At 34.5% G+C, this 20,328-nt stretch overlaps 1 protein-coding gene across 3 annotated transcripts in view; it reads left to right on the top strand.

Annotated features, from left to right (window-relative positions):
- LOC106464984 (peptide deformylase, mitochondrial-like) overlaps positions 1–20,328 on the top strand; it is a 70,258-nt gene that overhangs the window by 43,497 nt on the left and 6,433 nt on the right. For 2 of the 3 annotated variants that reach the window (XM_022392803.1, XM_013925166.2), the window contains one exon: positions 10,326–10,446. In XM_022392803.1, the coding sequence (XP_022248511.1) occupies positions 10,326–10,446 (121 nt within the window). Of the gene's footprint in view, positions 1–10,325; positions 10,447–15,055; positions 15,184–20,328 lie in introns of all 3 variants that reach the window. The other variant, XR_002611870.1, reaches the window with a different exon arrangement.

The following is a 20,328-nucleotide window of genomic DNA, read 5'->3' as shown; positions in this document are numbered from 1 at the left end:
GTTCCAAGAATGCTGCAAGTTGTTTGGCATCCGAAAAACCAGGACAACCCACTTCACCCACAGTCCAATGGGATGGTAGAAAAGTACAGTTGGACAGGAATTGGCAAAGTTTTGTAATAGTTGCCAAGATGACTGGAATGTCGTACTCCCTCCACTGTTGATGGCCTATAGGATAGCAGAGCATGAAGCCACTGGATTCACTTCAGCAAAGTTAATGTTTGGTCTGGAACTTCGGTTGCCAGTGGATCTGTTAACAGGATGCCCACCTTATGAAGAGTTGCCTGAGAATGTGTTAGAGTTTGTGAAAGTGTTATCGGAAAGAATGGATGAAATTCACCAACAGGCTTTGGCATTATCACGGTCCAGGACATTTCAGTTGGGATGAAGTGGACAACAGAACATATGACGCTGCTGAAGACGTGCCACCTGAAAAAGCCACTGTCGAAGAAGAAATTGTACTCGGTTTTAAGAAGGGAAGAAGATACGTCCCGTAAAATTAAAAGACTTTGTTGAATTTTACTTTTGTGTTTGTAAATTCTGTACATTTAATTAAGTTATTGTTAATTGTTTATTGGTTTAATGTAAGTGGCTATTGTTCATCCCGAACAATACTAAGGAAGGGGCAGTGTTACGACAGCGGGGGTCACGTGACGCTGGTAACACGTCATGATATTCTAGAAGATTTACGAAGAAACGAGATGTACGCTTTTTGTATATATAAGACCGGTAAGAAGTGACGGCAACAATGAAGTTGAATTGCAGACTGAGATAGAGACGGACAGTTGGGTCGAGCGCGTGAGTCGTTCGTTGTGAATTATAGCGTTTGTTTAACTTATGGCGTGACTGTGGAAATTCTGTGGATTGCAAAATTGTATTGAGAAAGAATAAACTAGTTTTATTTAAGAAAGGACTTGTGTAGCTAAAGTTTCATCGGAAAGAAATTATACGGGAAATTAACTAACGACCAGAGACGTAACATTATTTTAGTTGCAATATGATATTGTACCCTTATTCACATAACAGCTTTTCTTGACTTGTATTGCCCTCTATTTGCGAAAAAATTTCACTTGCCACTAGTCTTGGTACTCCCACCTATCCTAACGTGAAAACACATGAGGCAGCTACATAATGATGTTTAGATGCATTTTTGGTCAAGTTTTAGTCACAGAATTTTGATTAGTTACTTGTTATTTTTTTGTGAACTTAGTTTTTAATTTACATTTCAGTTTTCTAACGTTTTGTTTTTAGACTTTAATATTAAGTGTGTTTAATAATTTTTTGAACCCTGTGTGGATTTTTATTATTTAAAAGCCACTCATAGTGAGTTTAATGTTACTACTACTTCTACTGCTGGTCCTACAGCAGTTACCCTTACTTCATCTACGATAGCTTTATGTTCGCAGATGTTGGCTAGCTACTTACATGTGGGCTTCAGATTCGTCTAAAGATTTTTCTGTCTTTCCTTTTTCAGGAGTAACTGAACAAGAGGACGATGATTTAGACAGTTTTTTTTTTCCTATATTTTCTTATGCTACACAATCATGTGTAGCTCCAGTGGGTGCCTCCCTTTCCTCTCCTAGACTTAGTGAACCAGCTTTTTTACATTTTGTCCTTGTCTCCTGTTTCCATTGATTCCTCTCCTTCCCTTTTAAGTGAGACACCTTCAGCTGAATATCGTGTTATCACCCTCTCTACAGATATTGAGGTTCATGCCAATAAGTTTGAGCCAATTACTTATATTCTGGGGTCATTATGCCTAGACCACCACATAATATAGAGGCCCATGCTTTGGCTTACCATTGATCTGAGTTTCCTTTTTTGGACTCACACCAGTTGGAGCCTCCTCTCTCTCTGTGGGGTTCAGATCCCAATACTTTGGTCACATTTTCCCAACCTCAGTTTCCCATATTTGTCTTACCTTATCCTCCCTCCTTCATTCCCTTTCATCCATTCACCTCTTGTCTTAGGCCTTTGATTGTATTACTTAGGGACTTTTGGTGAAGATTAATGCCCGATTTTTTCCACTCGGGCAAGATTGTCCTCTTCAGCTTTTTCCCTTCAAACATGGTTCTCTATTGTTGGTATCTTTTGGGCCAGGATGCCCTTTTGTCCCATGACGAATTACTCTGACTTCCTTACAGGAGTTACATGTGGCTCCCTTTTTTAAAGCAAAATGTCTTTGGGACCTTCCTGTCTCATTAAAATCCAGAGTTGAGTCTACCCATTTGTACACCTCCCTTTCCTCATTGACTTCCCATTTCTCTCAACCTCCTCCTGAGCCTTCTCCCTATGCCTTGTCTCCCTCCTTCCTTTCCTTTGCAAGTTCCTGCTTCATGGGTCTCCAAGGTCAACTGTTGTTTTTTGTCGATGCCTTCAGCACCTGTGGTGGTTGTGATGACTATGGCAGGTACAAGTCTAGTTAGGGCCAGGCTTTTTTCATTTTGCCACTGTTTGGGAGTCTTTCACCACAGACCCTTGGGTTCTGCAGGTTATCTCCAAAGGATTCTTTCTTCATTTTTCTTCCCCTCATTCCTTTTCTTTCCCCCTCCTTAAGATCCCATTTCTAGCCAGTATATGTCAGAGATAGTTCTCAATGTTCTTCACAAGGGTGCTGTAGAAAGGAGGATTCTTCTCAACCAGGTTTCTTTTCCCATTTGTTTGTTTTCTTCAGGAAAGCCAGGGTCTGGTGCATTATCGTTGATCTTTCCTTCTCAACCTTCCTCAATTCACCATGGAGTCATACCTATCTCTTTGATGGGTTTCACTCCTGGTCTGTGGATGACAAAGGTAGATGTCTCAGAAGCTTACCTCCTCATTCTACCTTTCCAGCATCCCTGCATTTTCTTTGTTTTTTTCCATCAGGGTTGCATCTACCATTTCCAGGGTTTTCTGTTTGGACTGGCTTTGGTTCCCTACATTTTTTGTCAACTGGTTAAGGCCTTTGCCTGTCTTCTCCATTCCAATGGCATTCTTTTCCACCATTACATGAATGATTGGCTGCTTCTAGCTCCTTTACATGCCACCTCTTTCCTTCACACTCAGTTTTTTCAAGAAGATGTACAGGTTGGTTGGCTGGTCAATGTGGAGAAGTTCTTCCTCTCCCCCACTCAGTACCTTGTCCATCTCGGGGTATTTTTCAATTCCTGTCACAGTCAGGCCCAATCTTCTTTCTTTCACCTGTGATCTATGAAGCTTTTGATTCAGAGCATTTCCTCATCTTCTTTTCCAACTGCATGAGAGGTTCTCTCTTTTGAGGACATGAGCTTCCTTGGAGGTCCTCGTTCTCCTCAGTCAAATCCACATGTGCCCTCTTCAATGGGCTGTATAAGATCAGTGGAAAATCATTTGGGATCCCTCAGACATCCCAAACTATCTCCCTCCTTTCCTGGATGTGGACTTGGCCTGGTGGCTGAACTGATACAACACCATAGTGGGTCTTCCTTGTCTGGGGTGCACCTCTTCACAGATGCTTCTCTTTCAGGTTGGGTTGCATATCAATCTCTTGGAACTGCTAGCTGTTCATCAGGCTTTGGTTCATTTCCTTCCATCTCTTCAGAACCAATCAGTTAAAATCCATTTCGTCAAATTCACAAGGGAGCACTAAGTCAGGGTTGCTTTGTCTCCACTCATTGGACCTCCTGGTTTTGGCCACAGCCATCACATTCATTTGATGGCATGTCATATACCAGGTACCCTGAATCTGGCTGCAGATCATTTATCTCTATCAAACGAAGTTCTTCCCACGGAATGGTCTCATGATCCTCAGGTGTTCAGTTGGCTGTGTTCACAGTGGGGTACTCCAGAACTATATGTATTCACAACCCACCTGAATTTCAAGCTTTCCAGGTTTTGGTCTTCTATTCCTCATCCTTTGGCTATAGCTGTTGATTCCCTCAGTCATGACTGGGGGGACAGTTACCTTTATGCACATTCTCCCATCCATCTTCTTCCTCATGTCCATGCCATCTTGCAAACAACTCTATGTCAAGCCCTCTTGGTGGCTCCACTTTGGGTACTGCAGCTGTGGTTTCCACTTCTGTGCCCACTCCTGCTGATATCTCTTTCATTCTCACCCACCATCCTCAGACAACCTCATTTGGGCATGCAACATCCTTCCCTATCCACACTATGCAACATAAGTGGCATGTCTACCATTGTTTTTCATGGTTTTCCTCTGTCCTGTCTATCTCTCCTGCATCTGACGTCCTTCCTTACCTGGCTTTTTAACAAGGGGGTATTGTAACCACTATTGCTGGTTGTCACACAGCATTACCAACCACCTTCTATTTCAAAAAATTTTGCCATATCTTCACTTCTCCCCTTCCTCACTCTTTTGTTCCTTTGACCTTCACTGTCCTCTGTGTCCTACTGCCCTCCTGGTTGGAACCCCAATGTTGTCCTACATGTCCTCACTCTTCCTCCTTTCGAGCCCATGTCTTCCTGTTCCTCTTATCATTTCTCCTTATGGACCTTTTTCTTCCTCTTGGCATGTGGACATCAAGATTAGTATGTCTTTGCTCTCAATGTCTCTTGTACATTATATCACTGGTCCTGTGTCATCTTCTACCCAGATTGGTCTTTCCTGCCGAAAACTTCATTCACTTATGAGGGCAAATTTGTCTTCACTGCTATTTCCCTCCCTTTCATTTCTCACCTTTATCTTTGTTCCAACCCAGATTACCATTTATATCCTGTCCAAGCTCTCCACTGTTACATGGCTGTTATTGCTCTCTTCATTGGTTCCCATTCCCATGATATTTAATTTGACTTATTCATCACTTTCTCCAGATGATTGTCATCTCTTCCAAGTCTCCTCCCATCAAATCCATAACCTTACCATGTCACTGGCTGCCTGATTCTGACATCCTTTACAAGATATAGTTCATGCTGGCATGTGGACCACTCCTCATACATTTATCTCATATTATCTGCACCATCTGGCCATTTCCATAAGTTGCTGTCTACCTCTCATTGCTAGAGCTCCATGGTTACTCTATGAGTAGGTAGGTGCTCCTTTTATACAATACTTTATTACAGGGACAAGTGTTGCCTAACCAGCTATGCTTATTTTTAAACCTGCACTGTATGGCCATTCTGATCAATAATGCCCACCATTGAGATGGGTGTTTCCTTGCAGTCTTTTGCACCATAACTGTTTTTCCTGGACTTTACGTTCATGAAAAAATATAATGAGTAAAGCAGAAGGGCATTGTTGCCCGTCCCTGCTGCTTTTTCATTTGATTGAATCAGGATTGGTCTGTTTTTCAAAATATGCTTTGTGATCATCCATTACACTGTCTTCAGTGCCAAGACTCTCTACTGCAGACCCTTCTTCCAGTGGAGTATGGGGGAGTACTTACCACTTACCAGCTCCTAGCTACAGGGTTGGTGGACCATGGAGGCTTCCTCCTGAATGTGCTCAATTCCTCTCAGTTGAGAGTAGGATGGTGTATAGATGTTCCTCCTATCACAGACCTCATGTACTATTTTAGATGCTGTCTGGTTATGGACTGGATGATTTCAGCCAAAATACAATTCATCCCTCTGGTTAGGCACCCTCCTTCCCACTGTTGTCCGGATGTTGGCTCCTGGTGGGTACTGGTGTTGATTGGAGTTGAAGCAGCCACATAAGTCCTCACATGTGTGGGCCCCAGGTGTTATGTACTGGACGATTCATTCTCAATGCCACCTGGTTTTGAACTATAGTTGAACTGCCACATTGGTGTCCATCCTACCATCATCTAGATCTTGATTCCCGTGGGGTACAGGCAAGACCCCTCTATTGTTTTCAGAAATTTATAAAATAGCTAGACTTTCTTAAAATATAATATATATATAGTATCAAAAAAAACATTAGATGTTAGTGTTTTTATTTGATATAATTACCATAAAGGCTATTTTAAGGTTCCTTGATATATTTTTGTCTTGGCTTTTTCCAAAAATTAACAATCTGTTTAGAGTTTAAAGTTTTGTTATTATCAAACTTAGTATTTTTAGAACACCTGTGGATCTTATAACATAGATGTTTTACAAAATCACTTATTGTTTATAAGTTAGAATTCAAGTGGGAAAGATGGATTTCATAATGTTAATGTCCAAGATAAGTGAAAATGCAAGAGGTATGACTTTATAAATAAGAACTTTTTGAAAACAGCATCCTACTTACAAGCCCCCCAGTGGCATAGTAATAGAATTCGCTAGAAGTTGGGTTTCGATACCCATGGTGGGCAGAGCACAGATAGCCCATTGTGTAGCTTTGTGCTTAATTACAAACAAACAAACAAACCTACTTACAAATTGATGCAATATTTCTTTAAATATTTTAACTGTTTCTATTTTCATATTAATCATATTACTAGAAATAAATATAAAAGTTTTGAAATCATTGGATAATAACGTGGCTGAGGTAATCATTTACAGAATATATTAATGTTGTTTTAGCTATATTTTACTTATACAGATTACTTTAAGACTATATTTTCAGCATTGATTAGTACAAAATACTACATTATTATTGTGGAATTCTCTTCTCTCATGTAAAAAATACTGGTTTCATATCATCATTGTAAAAATTAAAAATATAGCATGGAGAAGTTAAAAATTATTGTAACTTTTCCACATAATAATACTATATTATCTGAATAGGCTTTCTAGTTTTATTTTTATTCATCCCTATTGATTTTCATACTTTTTAAAATATACAAAATAAATTGATGTTCTGCTATTTTATATGTTGTTTGATTTTAAATTTAGGCTACTTAAAGAATATCCAGAACTACTAGGTTTTTACTTTGACTAAGTACAAATTTGCCTAATTAATATGATAAGGTATGATTGATTTAGAAAGCATTTAAATAATTACTCAGTTATGAATACAATACTTAAGGCTTCAATCCTTGTGGTAGTTGTACTTATGAACAAGTAAAACAATACAGAATTGTCTGGAATGACAGGTATGGAAAAGTGTACATAGTATTTTTGCAACTGGTGGCTGATAAATGAACAAATCATTCATTGTTTCTAAACCTTAAACAATGCAATTGTATTAATTTGCTTATATGATACATTTTAACGTACAGAGGTTAGGATTAAAAAAGGTACTTAATTCCAAATTATTGTATCTGAATTTTGAAGATAGGAATTAGTCTGACTCTCATATTTTTTCAGCATTTTATACATTAATTCTAACTATATTTCAGAAATTTTATCCCCAAAATATTTTAGTATTGATAGTTTGTTTATCTTCTGACATTTATTTAGTGTAGATTGTAAAGAAAACTTTTAATAAGATTACATTTACATTTCTGCACAGCTGTGACAAGTTTTATTTGTTAAGAAAACAACCCACTTGTCGATTTTTTAAAATAATTTTTCTGTCCTTCCCAAGGATGAACTTTATTTTTGCTAAGAACCTAACACCTCTTCAATACATCCAGTGTCTCACAAACTTGTGATTTTCCTTATTTTATTACACAGAGTTATCACTGTAGCCTTGTCATCTAAAGATTATGAAACTGAATTAACAATAATAATACAAATTGCTGTCAATGATGGTTATACATTGTCAATTAAAATGTTTAAAAATTAAAAACTATATACTTAAAATAACCATATACTGTATCAAATGATGACAAAAAGAGAAAAATAATGTAATTTAAGTTATGTTGTTAGACCTTAGCACAAACTATATAATGTGCTGAACAAAAAAATCTATAGACTGGCTTTCTGCTGTAAAAACAATCTGGGCAAAATGTTATGTAACAACAAAGCTGAAATTGAAAAGTGCAGACATAGTGATGTTTACCTATTAACGTGTCAAGATTGCAATAATGCATATATAGGTAAGACAGAATATCCCATAAAAACAAGAGTTAAAGAACATCCAAGAAGTCGGAAATTGGTTAAAATGGTGTCAAATTTTTCATCTCATCTTATGGAAGCTAAACTATTTATTCTGGAAAAGCTGTAAATTTATGCATGTCTGTGAAAAAGGTAAAGTAAATAATCTGGAAAATGTAGAAATAAACAGAATAAAAAAATTAATCCAGACATAGTTTTTAACATGTCAACATAACCTCCTCCCCCTGACTGCCTCAGAGTGAATGTCAAGATTACTGAGATTCATTAGTTAAACTTGTATCTACTTGTTTACAAGCTCTTTTAGTCTATACTTGATAATTCCTATACTGGTGAAACCATGTTCATAATAAATGAAATATTTTTGAAATATAAATTGTTTTCCTCAGTTCCACCTTTCTATCATATAACTTACACCACATTGTGGTTTCAGCAGTCGCTGTGTTTCATCTCTCTCCATTTAACATTCTCTAGTCCTCCCAGATTGAGTTATTGATTACTTTTTTTTGTTGCAGCCTTGCCTTTTACACCTCAGTATTAATTAAAAGTAACTCATGCTTCTTGACAAATAATACTAGAGACAATGGAAGCTATGAGACCATTGTTGCCTCAAAGGAAATACCTTTCTCTCCCAAAATCTACACGGAATATGGTATAACAGTACCCACTATAGAGATGGGGTTTTACACAAGACTACCTTTGGAAGTTTTTTTTTTTCCTTCCAAGCCTTACTGCACATGCAAATTAAAAAGCTGTCTTTGTTCAATATAACCCATTTCACGGTGTCACATTTTAAACCCTTATACAGATGATGAGATTACTCCTCTTTATTTCATGCACCTCTCCAGTTTTCTCTGCTATTCAGATTCCTCCCTCCCAATTTATTCTACAGTATCAAGCTACTGGGCTGGTCAATATAGTGTAATCCCACTGGTATGAAACAAACTAGACACACCCCTAGGTTGTAAGTATGGCAGGGATCTATCTGGAAGTGTACATATATATAGTCCGCCTCCAGCACCAAGGATCAAACCATTCCTGGTGGTTGTGACTGGCCGAAAAGGCCTTGGCTTGTATTTGGGACACATGTCTGAAATGATTTATCCCTGCATATTCTTTTAAGTACATCATTAAAGTATTTCTCACAATACTTTATGATTTGTAGCCACACTTAACCCATGGTATTCTGATCCTTTAGCACCATGCAGGTAATTCTTTTGACAGAACCTTTCTACTCTACCACTTGTACTGAGTGAACAGTATTACTTGCTTGAGATGGATGTGGTTTTCCACCAAGTGATGCTCCCACTAGCCCTTCTCCCCAGTAGGAGCATCACTTTAAATTAAAAAAAAAATTTGGTTAATATTTTCTCAGAATGGAGCACATCTTTTAAATTTCTTTCTCTACACCTGTCCATTCAGTATCTTAATGCGAGATTCTAGCCGTCTCTTCTGTGAAGAGGTGAGTAGTGTTTTAAAGTTAACATTTCCATTATCTGAAAATGCATTTCAAATACATACATACCTCTCTACAGAACCATCCACTCTACTTCTCCACTATGTATGTGTTTTTAATATGCCTCTTCAAGAATAAACTTTTGGTATAAATAAAATGTTATAGGGGAGTAGTGTGCATGGTGAATGTTGCTTTCCTATTGGTAGAGGGATATAGTCTAATACTGATTGCATCATAGATTGGCACAGTGGACATTATTATGTGTTGGACCACACATCTTGTTAAAAAACTTGCAACATATGCAAACACTTTTCAGCAGTGGCACAAGATATTAGCTATCTGTTCTGTGTTGAGGTGACTAACTATCGGAAGTACATTTCTAGGTAAGGAAAATCATAACTTTGATATGCTACATAAATTCCTCATTTTGCATGTGCTTGTCTTAATAAAGACTGGCACATGTTTGATATTATTAAAAGTAGAGCATTGATTACATTGATTAGTGCCATATAAAATAGTCAATTAGTCAAAATTGTGGTTAAATTGATTACTATTACAAAAACAATCAACTAATGTTTTCAGTTATTATAATATTTCCATTATGATTTTTCATTATTTTTGATTAATTCAAATTTGTTCAGCTTAATCAGTTAGTATGATGACTCTTGAAGATACTCAGTGACTATCTTACAATTTATTACTATTTTTGATTATTTCAACTATCTGTATAATTGAAATATTTCTGGTCTGTTTTTTTGTTGTTAAGCACAAAAACTATACTAGTGGATATCTGTGATCTGCCTCTTGCAGGTATTAAAACCCACTTGTTAGCCTAATAAAATTCCACTAATCACTAACTCTAATTAAAAGTTTATCACCTTTTTTTTGAAACTATCTGAAAGGATGCTCATAAGTGGAAATATTTTGTTTTTTATTTGACCAGAAATTTTTTTAAGTAAAAAAAAGAACCAACTAGTATTCATACAAAATACATTCCTTGAATATTTCAAAGGTCTTTGTCAATCCAGTGATGAGGGTTGTGGAAAAACACAAAGTTACATTTCCAGAAGCTTGTGAGTGTATTAAAGGTTATAGTGCATTGGTACCAAGATATTACGAAGTTAAAATAACAGGTTAGTTAATTTTGTTAATTTACTCACTTTCAAGAAATATGTACATGTATTGTGATTTGAATTATTCTTTTCTTTGTAGTAAAGTATAATAGCCTCAAGATGTGTCTCCCACCAAGCATGCTTGCCCCTTCAGCCTTAGGGGCATTATAATGTGACCGTTTGTTGGTAAAAGAGTAGCCTAAGAGTTGGCAGTGGATGATGTTGACTAGCTGCCTTCCCTCAAGTCTTTCACTGTTGAATTAGGGGAAGTTAGTGCAGATAGCCCTCACGTAGCTTTTTGCAAAATTCAAAACAAACCAAGAAATGTCTTTCATTAGATGACTTGAGCAAATGTGCAGCTTTTTATGAGGAATGAAAGAAAACTAACAGTCAGACAAAAACCCAAACATCCAGTAATTCTTCAACTAAAATGTTGTCAAAAATATTGTAAGTAATGTAAGTTTTATAGTATTTGAAACTAATTCAAAAGCCTCAGTTGTTTTTTAGCTTGTATTTTTTTCTAATAATAGTTTATTGGGGAACATAAACAAAACATTTGTGATATAGTTAATTTTGAACACACATTACATTCTAGACAAGGGAAATATAATATACTGTGGTGAAGATTTTTCAACTCATATCTAATATAAACTCTTAATAATAATGATGTCTCTGCAGAGAGATGTACTATTTTTCTATTGTTCCTTCTTCCAAGCACATTTCTATTGACTGCCATTCCTTCCTTTCTGTGCAGATTGACTTGAAACTTGATCAAGTACACACCAAGACACCTTTTCAGTTTTTGATTTAGCTATTTTAAGAATTTTATGGGGTCAAAGGTAATACAACCTAAAAATGTATAGTAACAGTACAGTCATATTTACAGTAATCAAGATGGAAATTGACACAAATATAAATTTTCATGTACCCAACATTGACGTACAAAACTGTTGGGTTTGCCTATCTTTAATCTGTTTAGGGGGTCATAGCTCAATAAAAAGCACTTTTTGAGGTGTGGTAGAAAGATATTTTTCTACAGGTCCCATACATTGACAAACAAAAATAGTAGACTTGTCCATTTTTAGCAATTATAATGTGGGTCAAGATGCCACAAAAAAGCATTATTTTAGGTTTTTTTGACAATTATTACACCATATTTTGACCAATTTACATTGAATTTAGTACAAAGATACATTTTTACGGGTTCCAAACAGACATACAGACAATTTTAGAATGTTTTTCTTTTGCTCAATTTTTCAGCAAGGAATGCACAATTTGGGGTTTTCATGAACTATTCATGTGTATGTCAACCAACTTACATGGGATTTGGTACAAAGATACCTTGTTGCAGGTCCCAAGCAGTGATATAAACAGTTTTTGATTTTTATGTGTTTTTCATGATTATTCTGGATTATTCAAAATTGGCCATGTGTGGTGGAGACATGTTGCATTTGCCTGCAAATGTTGATCTCTTTAATTCATTTTAAAATGTCTTTAAGACCATAATGAACTGTTTGTAATGTTGTAACATGTTCAGTCATTGGGTGAGTTCTTTTGAATTACTTCATAAAAATTATGCCAAGTCCAGTTCATGTAATAATTTATTTATTTCTTCAGCAAAGTTTGCTACCCCTATTGAAAATTCCAGCTAATGCTGGGTTTCTAGTCACTAACAATAATTGGGTATTGTAACAAATATTACTGGTCCTCCCAGCAGTTCCTGGGTGCATTGCTGGTTTTACCTGTTACTGGTTAACCCAATAGATCCATTCACCAGTTTTTAATTTTTTCATGTTCAGTGTCATTTATGTTTTTCTTTTTAACATATAAGGAATATTTGTTTCATATTAGATAAAAGAGAAATGCTACAGTGAATCACAAAATACTATCAGAATATATTTTTATTTAACAACATTTTACACAATAATCATAGTATAGGTACACAATTTATCATAATGGCTCAGTTAATCACCACAATTGCACCTACTGGGCACCTCTGAACCCGCATGTTACGATTGAACACCACGTAAACTTTCCAGGGATTACAGTATGGTGTGGATTATCAGCATTGGGTGTAATTGGACCATTTTTTTCGAAAACACAGTCACTGGTGCTATTTATCTGAACTTGCTGCAGGAATCCATCATGCCATGCAATCGAGAGCAATTTTGAGATGAGGAGTTTTATTTCCAGCAAGATGGAGCACTTCCCCACTACCATCGTGATGTGAGGGCCTATCTTGATGAAAATCTACTGAACAGATGCATTGGGTGAAGAGGTAGCATTGAATTCCCCCCACATTCACCAGACCTCACATCACTAGATTTTTTTTATGGGGATACCTCAAAGATAAGGTTTATAGCACAAAACCTGCAACAATCAATGAGTTGAAAGAAGCAATTGAAAGAGAATGTGCCAAAATACCAAATGAAATGATTTGTGATGTTTGCAGTTCCATCTGTCATCATCATCAGCAGTGCCTGGACCAGAACGGTGATCAGTTCAAACACCTGCAATAACTCAAAATATTCTACACTTGTCTTTTTTAACTTGGATTATAAAACTCAGATATATCTTAATAAACATTCTATTTATAATCATTCAAAATGTGTATACATTTTTTGGGACACCCTGTATATATTGCCCAACTGAGGCCTAGAACTTTCTACGAAGTACTGTATAATCCTGGTTGAAACACTAAAAAACACTAACTGCAGTAGTGATAGTTTTCCCATTTTACAAATATTATAGCATGTCAGAATACATTAAATTATGAAGCTTCAAGAGTCATCATTTATTCATAATTATAATAAATGCACACTGATTTTAGTCACTAATCAATAAACGTCTGTACAGAAACTGTATCTTAATTTCTTTATAGAAATTACAAAGTTAAAGATCAATAATATGAATATGGTAGCTTAAAGGTTTAAACATTTAAGATGACTATCATATTTGTGTTTAAGAGAATTACTTGAATATAAAATGTGGTACTTCTGTTGCTTTATTGAATGGTGACAAGCAGATTTCACTTTTAAAATTGTTGGCTCTATTATTGGGAGAGAGTAAACTTTTCTCTGGTATGTTATTCCCACTTGCAGGTACTGGGAAGAACAAAGATATTACAAGGAGTATACAAAATGTATAGTAATGTAACAACATTACATCTCAAAGTTCCACAATAAGCCTATCAACTACATCTGAATATCACAAATCATTATGTAAATGCACTGTTTCTATAATACCACACCTATATAATTGTAGAAGATTTACATTTGCAAATTCATAAAATTTTAAAAATCCTAAAATAATTTCATTTTCCAAGTTAGACCAAACAAATCAAAATGTATTAGATAGAGAGATAAGAACAATTCAATTAAGAACACAAGTTTCAGGTTTTCTTTTTCATATTGGATTTTCCACTTGCAAGTTTAGCCAATATTTATTTTAGTACAAAGCAATAAGCATAAAGATGACTGCAACAGACAAGCACATGTTGTTTATATTAATTTTATTCATGATAAGCCAAATGCTTACCATTCATAAGTTTGAAACAATGCAGTCCTGTAGGGCAAAATTTAATTTTTTCAAACATTTGTTTTCACTGTCCAGCTGTTTGTTTTGTTTTTTAAGTCTTCCATATCTTTTGTAACTTTTTGCTTACTTTATTTTTACTTCTAGTTCATCATGAGGTTTTTTGGGATAATATTGTCATCTGTGTCATCATCATCAGATATTTCTTCATACAATAAAACCCTTACAATGCAGGTGGTTGATTTGCTTTTGGTTTTTACAGGGAGTGCTTTCATCACAAAAGTAATAAGTTTTCTTTTTTAACAGATTTTTGTCTTTGAAATTTGATACATCTCTTGATTCTAGAGACTGACAGATGCATAAATCAGTGAAATCTATTTCATATAATGTATGTCTCAAATGAAAAAATGTTTACAAAAGTATATATAATTTTTTAGTAGTAAGTGAAACAGCAATATTTCCTCAAACTAACTGAAATAAAGGGCTTGGAACAAATTCTTAATGCTTTAACTAAAAATATTTTAATTAAGCAAACTCGGCATTTTGAAAGTGCATTAAAAATGCTGCAGTATAACTTAGTATATGCAATAAAAAAATTTAACACAAAATTAGCAATAGTATAGTAAAACTTCATAACATGCAAACAGGTTTTAATTCACTCAGCTATATGTTTTGTTACTGTTAACAGGCATACACATTCATGCATTGCCAGAGTAATAATCCTTTTATAACATACTATTGAAGAGTCGACTTTTCTTAGTTACATCCTCTTCATCTGATTCATCAATGCTGGTGTCTGTTATTTTAGGAACATGCAACCTTTTTTCAAACTATAGAACACTTTCAATATTTTTTTTCTGTTTCTGAAATAAATAAAATCAAAGTATGTTGTAAAAATCCTATAGATCCTATGCACGTGACGTCACGCATATATTACCAGCGAGCTGAAAATAAACACCACCATTTTGAACATAGCATAGAGACAATCTAATAATTCCAATGTAGTTGCTGGTATTGGAATTTGGGATCAAGTATTTGAAATGACAGTTAGTTGTACAAACAATCAGATAAAGAATCTGGAGTTATTGTTTTATAGGTTTCCAAAAGATCCAGTATGTAGAGTTAAATGAACTACAGCAGTAAAACATGGAGACCCGAAAAACATTGACAAGGCTTGGAAATCATCATCATACCATAGACTATGCAGTTCCCATTTTATATCTGGTTAGTACCACTTATATTTACAATGTACCTTGTCACAATTATGTTGCACAGATTTTCATAAAATCTGTAGCTTGTAAATATTTGGTGCTTCCTGTAATCTAAATACTATGATACAGGCCCATACAAGCAGTGCTAGGTGAAAGGGCCCAGTGGTCAATAATAATGTTTTATCAAAAATATGGCTTGTCACGACAGGTGGTCTTAAAATCCAGGGCTTATTTGTGTAAAATATATGATAATGTGTAATGAAGAAAGTAGTCTTACAAGACAGGAGGACTTAAGTTGAAATACGATATGATGTACTATATCTAGATTGTAAATTTACCACTGATAGAACATAAACAATAGGTCTAGTCACTAAAAACAACAACGACTTACCCTTGAGTAAGCTATATAGTTAGACGTCTTGTACTTTTTCCACAGTCTGACATCATGCACCCAGCCGGCCACAAAATACTTGTAAGCATCAAAGCTTTTATAGGCCTTGATCTGCTTTCTGGTGTGAAAAGATGTTGTTAGGACTAAATAATTTACAATATATATATATATATATATTCTCATCCTGTGGAACTTTAACATTGGTTTGTAAGTTGTAGGCCTAACTCAGGTCCTCCTTTGCAATCGTGACTAATTTTTTGGCATCTAGCACAATTGTCATTGCTGACAGGATGGGGTAAAGATCTGTAGTGTCAAGATAGAATTTTCTGCACATTTCTTCATATCTTCACTTGTGTATATTGTCTAATTTCCTAGTAAATTTGTGAAAAATTAATGAAGAATTGCATACCATAGGCCATGTTTACATCCAATATAGCCACAAATTGTTGCAGTGTTTACTTTGGTCATGTGACTGCATAAGGTCTATAGTTGATAGTCATCATGTATATATATATATATATACACAAAACAAAAACAGCATTATAATGAGACTAGAAAAATCAAAATTATTCAACCATTGACAGTCCTCGTTGTCATCTCTAAGTCATAACAGATAATGTATGTGGCCATATCACCCAAACACGTTGGGGATATTCCATCTGTCAGACAAGATTCAGATGCCAATGTCAAACTAGCCAGCAACTAAGGAAAATCAGTTAAAGGTTGGGAGTTGAGTGCTTGAGCCCACAATGCTCAACTCCCACTGCCATATGCTGTCTGCAGCCAGTTGTGGGAAGGCAGTTCAGTTACCCTTAATATTTAAATATAACCTTAAAGTAGAATTAAACCACCCTAAAATTCTACAATGTAAAACTTCCAACCTCCACTCTTTTTTGGTATTTTGAGATATATAAAGCAAAAAATATTTTATATTAGTAATAGACCACCCTATATTTCTACAAGACTCCCAACCTCCACCCTTTTATTTAATAATTATAAAGTGATGCTAAACATAGCTAAAAACCCTTACCACACATCAATTAGAACAATGCTGAAATTGCTAAATAAATGTTAATTTACAACATTACAACTTATCAGACTTAAAAGTAATTGTTTATTTCTAAATTCTGTTTTTGTTTCTACCGATGTAAAATAAAACTTATTTCCACACTCTTGACATGAAAAATCTAGTTTGTCAGATTATGAAACTGATCTACAATATGCAGTTACCCATAAAATGCATTGAATATTTCCTATAAAAGCTACAAATTCATTACATTTAAGTAAATTTATTATTTACAGCTTAAATTTAAAAACAAAGCTATGACTGTTTAATACCCACCATAGATTAGAATTTAGATAAGTCAATCATTACTCATATTACTAAGAAATTGGCAACTGTGGCCAAGTACCATTAGTAGAACTAGTAGTAATGTGAAAACTTACAATAAAAAAAAACAGCTTATCTCCAACATACCTCTCATGAGGAAAATTTGTCCTTTGAAATAGATTAGTTAAGATCTATCTTCATGCCATAGCACCCAGTACAATTTTTGAGAACAAAAGTCCCTTGTATTTTTAGGCATGAGGTTCTTGATGTGGTCCACTGTCACCACTTTATAAGCATTATCATCAGAATACTGTACATATGCAAACATTGTAATTTATATATGCATCCTTTTTCTCCATGACACTAAATAAAGCAAGCCTTCCATCTGGTCTGGATAGGTATTTGGTCATTGTACGAGACCTGGGAGTTGGTTTTTTTTTCAGACCTCTTCCTTCCTCCTTAACTGTGTTTCGTGTAAACTGTCAAATGCTGATTCCATTTTATCTGTTTTCTTCACCATAAAGCAAGCCCAGTATTACTTACTAGTGATACAGGAAACTTTCCAGTGAAAACCATAATCAGATAGAGTACTTAGTCTTGTATTATACTTGTGTTTTTAGTTACAAAGTGTTTATTTCCACAATTAAATAGTAAGTATTTTATGATCCGGATGTTGGATATATAACTGTTTAGTGTAAGTGTTATTACTTAATTCATATAGTGATTTAATATTTAATGCTTATTTAGTTTTTATAACAAGTGTGTTGAAAGTTGGCAAATTTCATCACATAACTTTGTATGAGTGTGTATGTAGTTTGATTGTTGTATGCTTTTGTAGTGTTGTTTATGTCATCTTTTGCAAGGAGACAATTATTTAAAGTTCAAGATACAACTGTGGTAACCTGTGAGGTAATGTAAGTGAATTTATCACAGATTATATAGTAAGAAACAGAGTAGCGAAGAATAATTCATTTTGTCAATTGGGTTATAAATCTAAAGTAAGTGAACTAGCCTGTGTGGACTTTTTACAAGAAAAGAGAATTGTTTAGAATTTTAGATACAACTGTGATATCTTATAGTGTAAAGAAATTTTGACATATGTTTGACTTGTTTTGAATATATTGTTTTAAAACAAGTGGATTGTGTGTTTTCTGTTTATTGCTTGAATTTATTGCCAACAAGTCACAGACTCCTACTGTAGAGAATCTGGCCCCATAAATCTGACACTTGAGATAATTAATGTTATTCAACTTCGTACAATATTCAGTTTGCCTCTTGTCAAATTATTGAATGCTTACAAAAACAAGATGCACATAATGGTATTGAAACAAGAGCTTGTTTGGGACAGCAAGATGTAGTAGTCCTGCAAATACAATAGTTAGATTTTGCTTTTGCAAAATTTATTGCAGTGCAGTTTTATATAAAGTCTATGAATAATAATAATGTTATTGGTTAATTTTTGTTACAAATTCCCATTATAACATTTGAAAAGCTCATATAAATTCAATTTATTTGGCTGAAAAGTATGAATAAATCATAAGATATTTCAATTCTGTATAAGAAGATCAATTAATATCACAATTGGCTAACAGAAAAACCAACTTTGAAACTTAAGTAACTATCACAATTGGCTTATAAACGTTGTGACCAGCAAAACCAGCTTTTTAATATTATGGTGTTCAAGTTGTAATCCTGAAGTGTCTAGAGCCCATCTTGCTCTCCAGGCTTCTGGATTGCAAAAAGATCAGCCACTTTAATATTCCATGAACTGTCCAAATTGTAAACTTTTTTACATGAAGATAATAATGGAAATAATTTGACTTATGGTTATAAGTACATGTAGTAGCTCTTTCCGAGATGTACGGTATTTTCTTTCTTTGCAGTGTTCATTACCTTGCTATAGCAGTCAGTCAGTCACGTGTTCTTTTCCATGTTGCACTTGTAATAACATTGTTCCCACTGCAAAATCACTGGCATCTGTATGTAAAACGTATATTCCTTCCAGAGTTCAGTATGCTAATACAGAAGTAATAGAGCTGGCTGATTAATGGTATTTGCTAATCAATTAATTGACAGGTTCATTAACCAATTAGTACACACACACACACACACACACCTACTTGGCAAATAAATTGCTAATGTTGACTAAATTTCACCCCTGGGCCATCATGTATGTTTTTAAAATAAGCAGTAATCCCACTCTGATCCTTCTGTAAATCAAATAAGTTGACAAATAAATAATTAAAACATGTTTTGCTATCACTGATAAAGGTTATATCACTTTTATTAAAAAATATCATGATTAGAATTAGAAATAATTAAGTAGCCAGTTACTCAGATTATGCATGCAGGTTATTTGATTAGGATAAACATAAAATAACATTCAATAAAGATTTGAGTCATCAGGATATTATTTTGTTATTGCCTACCATACTCACTAAACAGTAAGCTTAACTAAACTTATCTGATTTGATACAGATTTTTGGTGAACATCTTAAAAAACTTGTAAACATTGCAATTCAGTAAAATATAGTATGTCTATTAAACAGTAAAAACTGTAATTTTAAACAAAGAACCAAACATCAACAAGGTATACCATTATTAAGCCCCAAGCAATCTTCAGTTATTGGCTTTTGTTATTCTTGTGTCTAGGTGAACTGGTTTTACCTGGCGATGTCAAAACCTTATCCAAATGTTGTATCATCAACTGGAACTATTTTGAACATGTTTTGGCACCAACATATGATCCACACTAGTGGTTCATAATAGGGATAGCAAAGAATTGCACAAAATCCTAATGGAATATTCAGGCAAAAAGTACCTTAAACAGTAAAGATTCAGTTCAAACAACAATTTAAAAGCTTTAGTATTCACTGCTAAGGCTGTACACATATAAAAATGCACAAAGAAGGACATGTTAGACTTAAAAGAAAAAGAAAATCTACTCAAAACAGCTTGATATATTGCACCCAAATTTTCTGTAGAATATTAAATAAGGTACTGCAAAGGTCGTAGGGGTATTGAAAAGTTGATTTGTTTCTTCCATATTTTACATAAGCTCAAAACATCTTAATATTATATATGAAGTCAATATATATAATATTAAATTTAATTGCACGCATTCATATAATGATTACTTCAAAAGATATGAATATTTATTTAATACGATGTTTTAGACATGTATGTTTTATTTGATTATCTGCTTTTTTACTTGTAAAAATGCTTATGGGGGTTGTGTCTTAGTCTAGGCATATATTTGCCAATTGCTATATATTATATATAGAGAATTTAGTTACACAGAAACTAAATGCTCACTCCCTGACAATCTCCAGCTGCAGCTTAACATTTTACATATTGAACTTATGCAATCAAATAGTCAATAGATACAGTAAATTATCAATCGATGTGTTCGAAGGAAAACAAAGTTTGATTACAAA

Source organism: Limulus polyphemus, unplaced genomic scaffold (assembly GCF_000517525.1).
Source record: "Limulus polyphemus unplaced genomic scaffold, Limulus_polyphemus-2.1.2 Scaffold1802, whole genome shotgun sequence".
Lineage (NCBI taxonomy): Eukaryota > Metazoa > Arthropoda > Merostomata > Xiphosura > Limulidae > Limulus > Limulus polyphemus.
The sequence above is the reverse complement of the archived record's forward strand: the minus strand, read 5'-3'. Positions and strand labels throughout refer to the sequence as shown.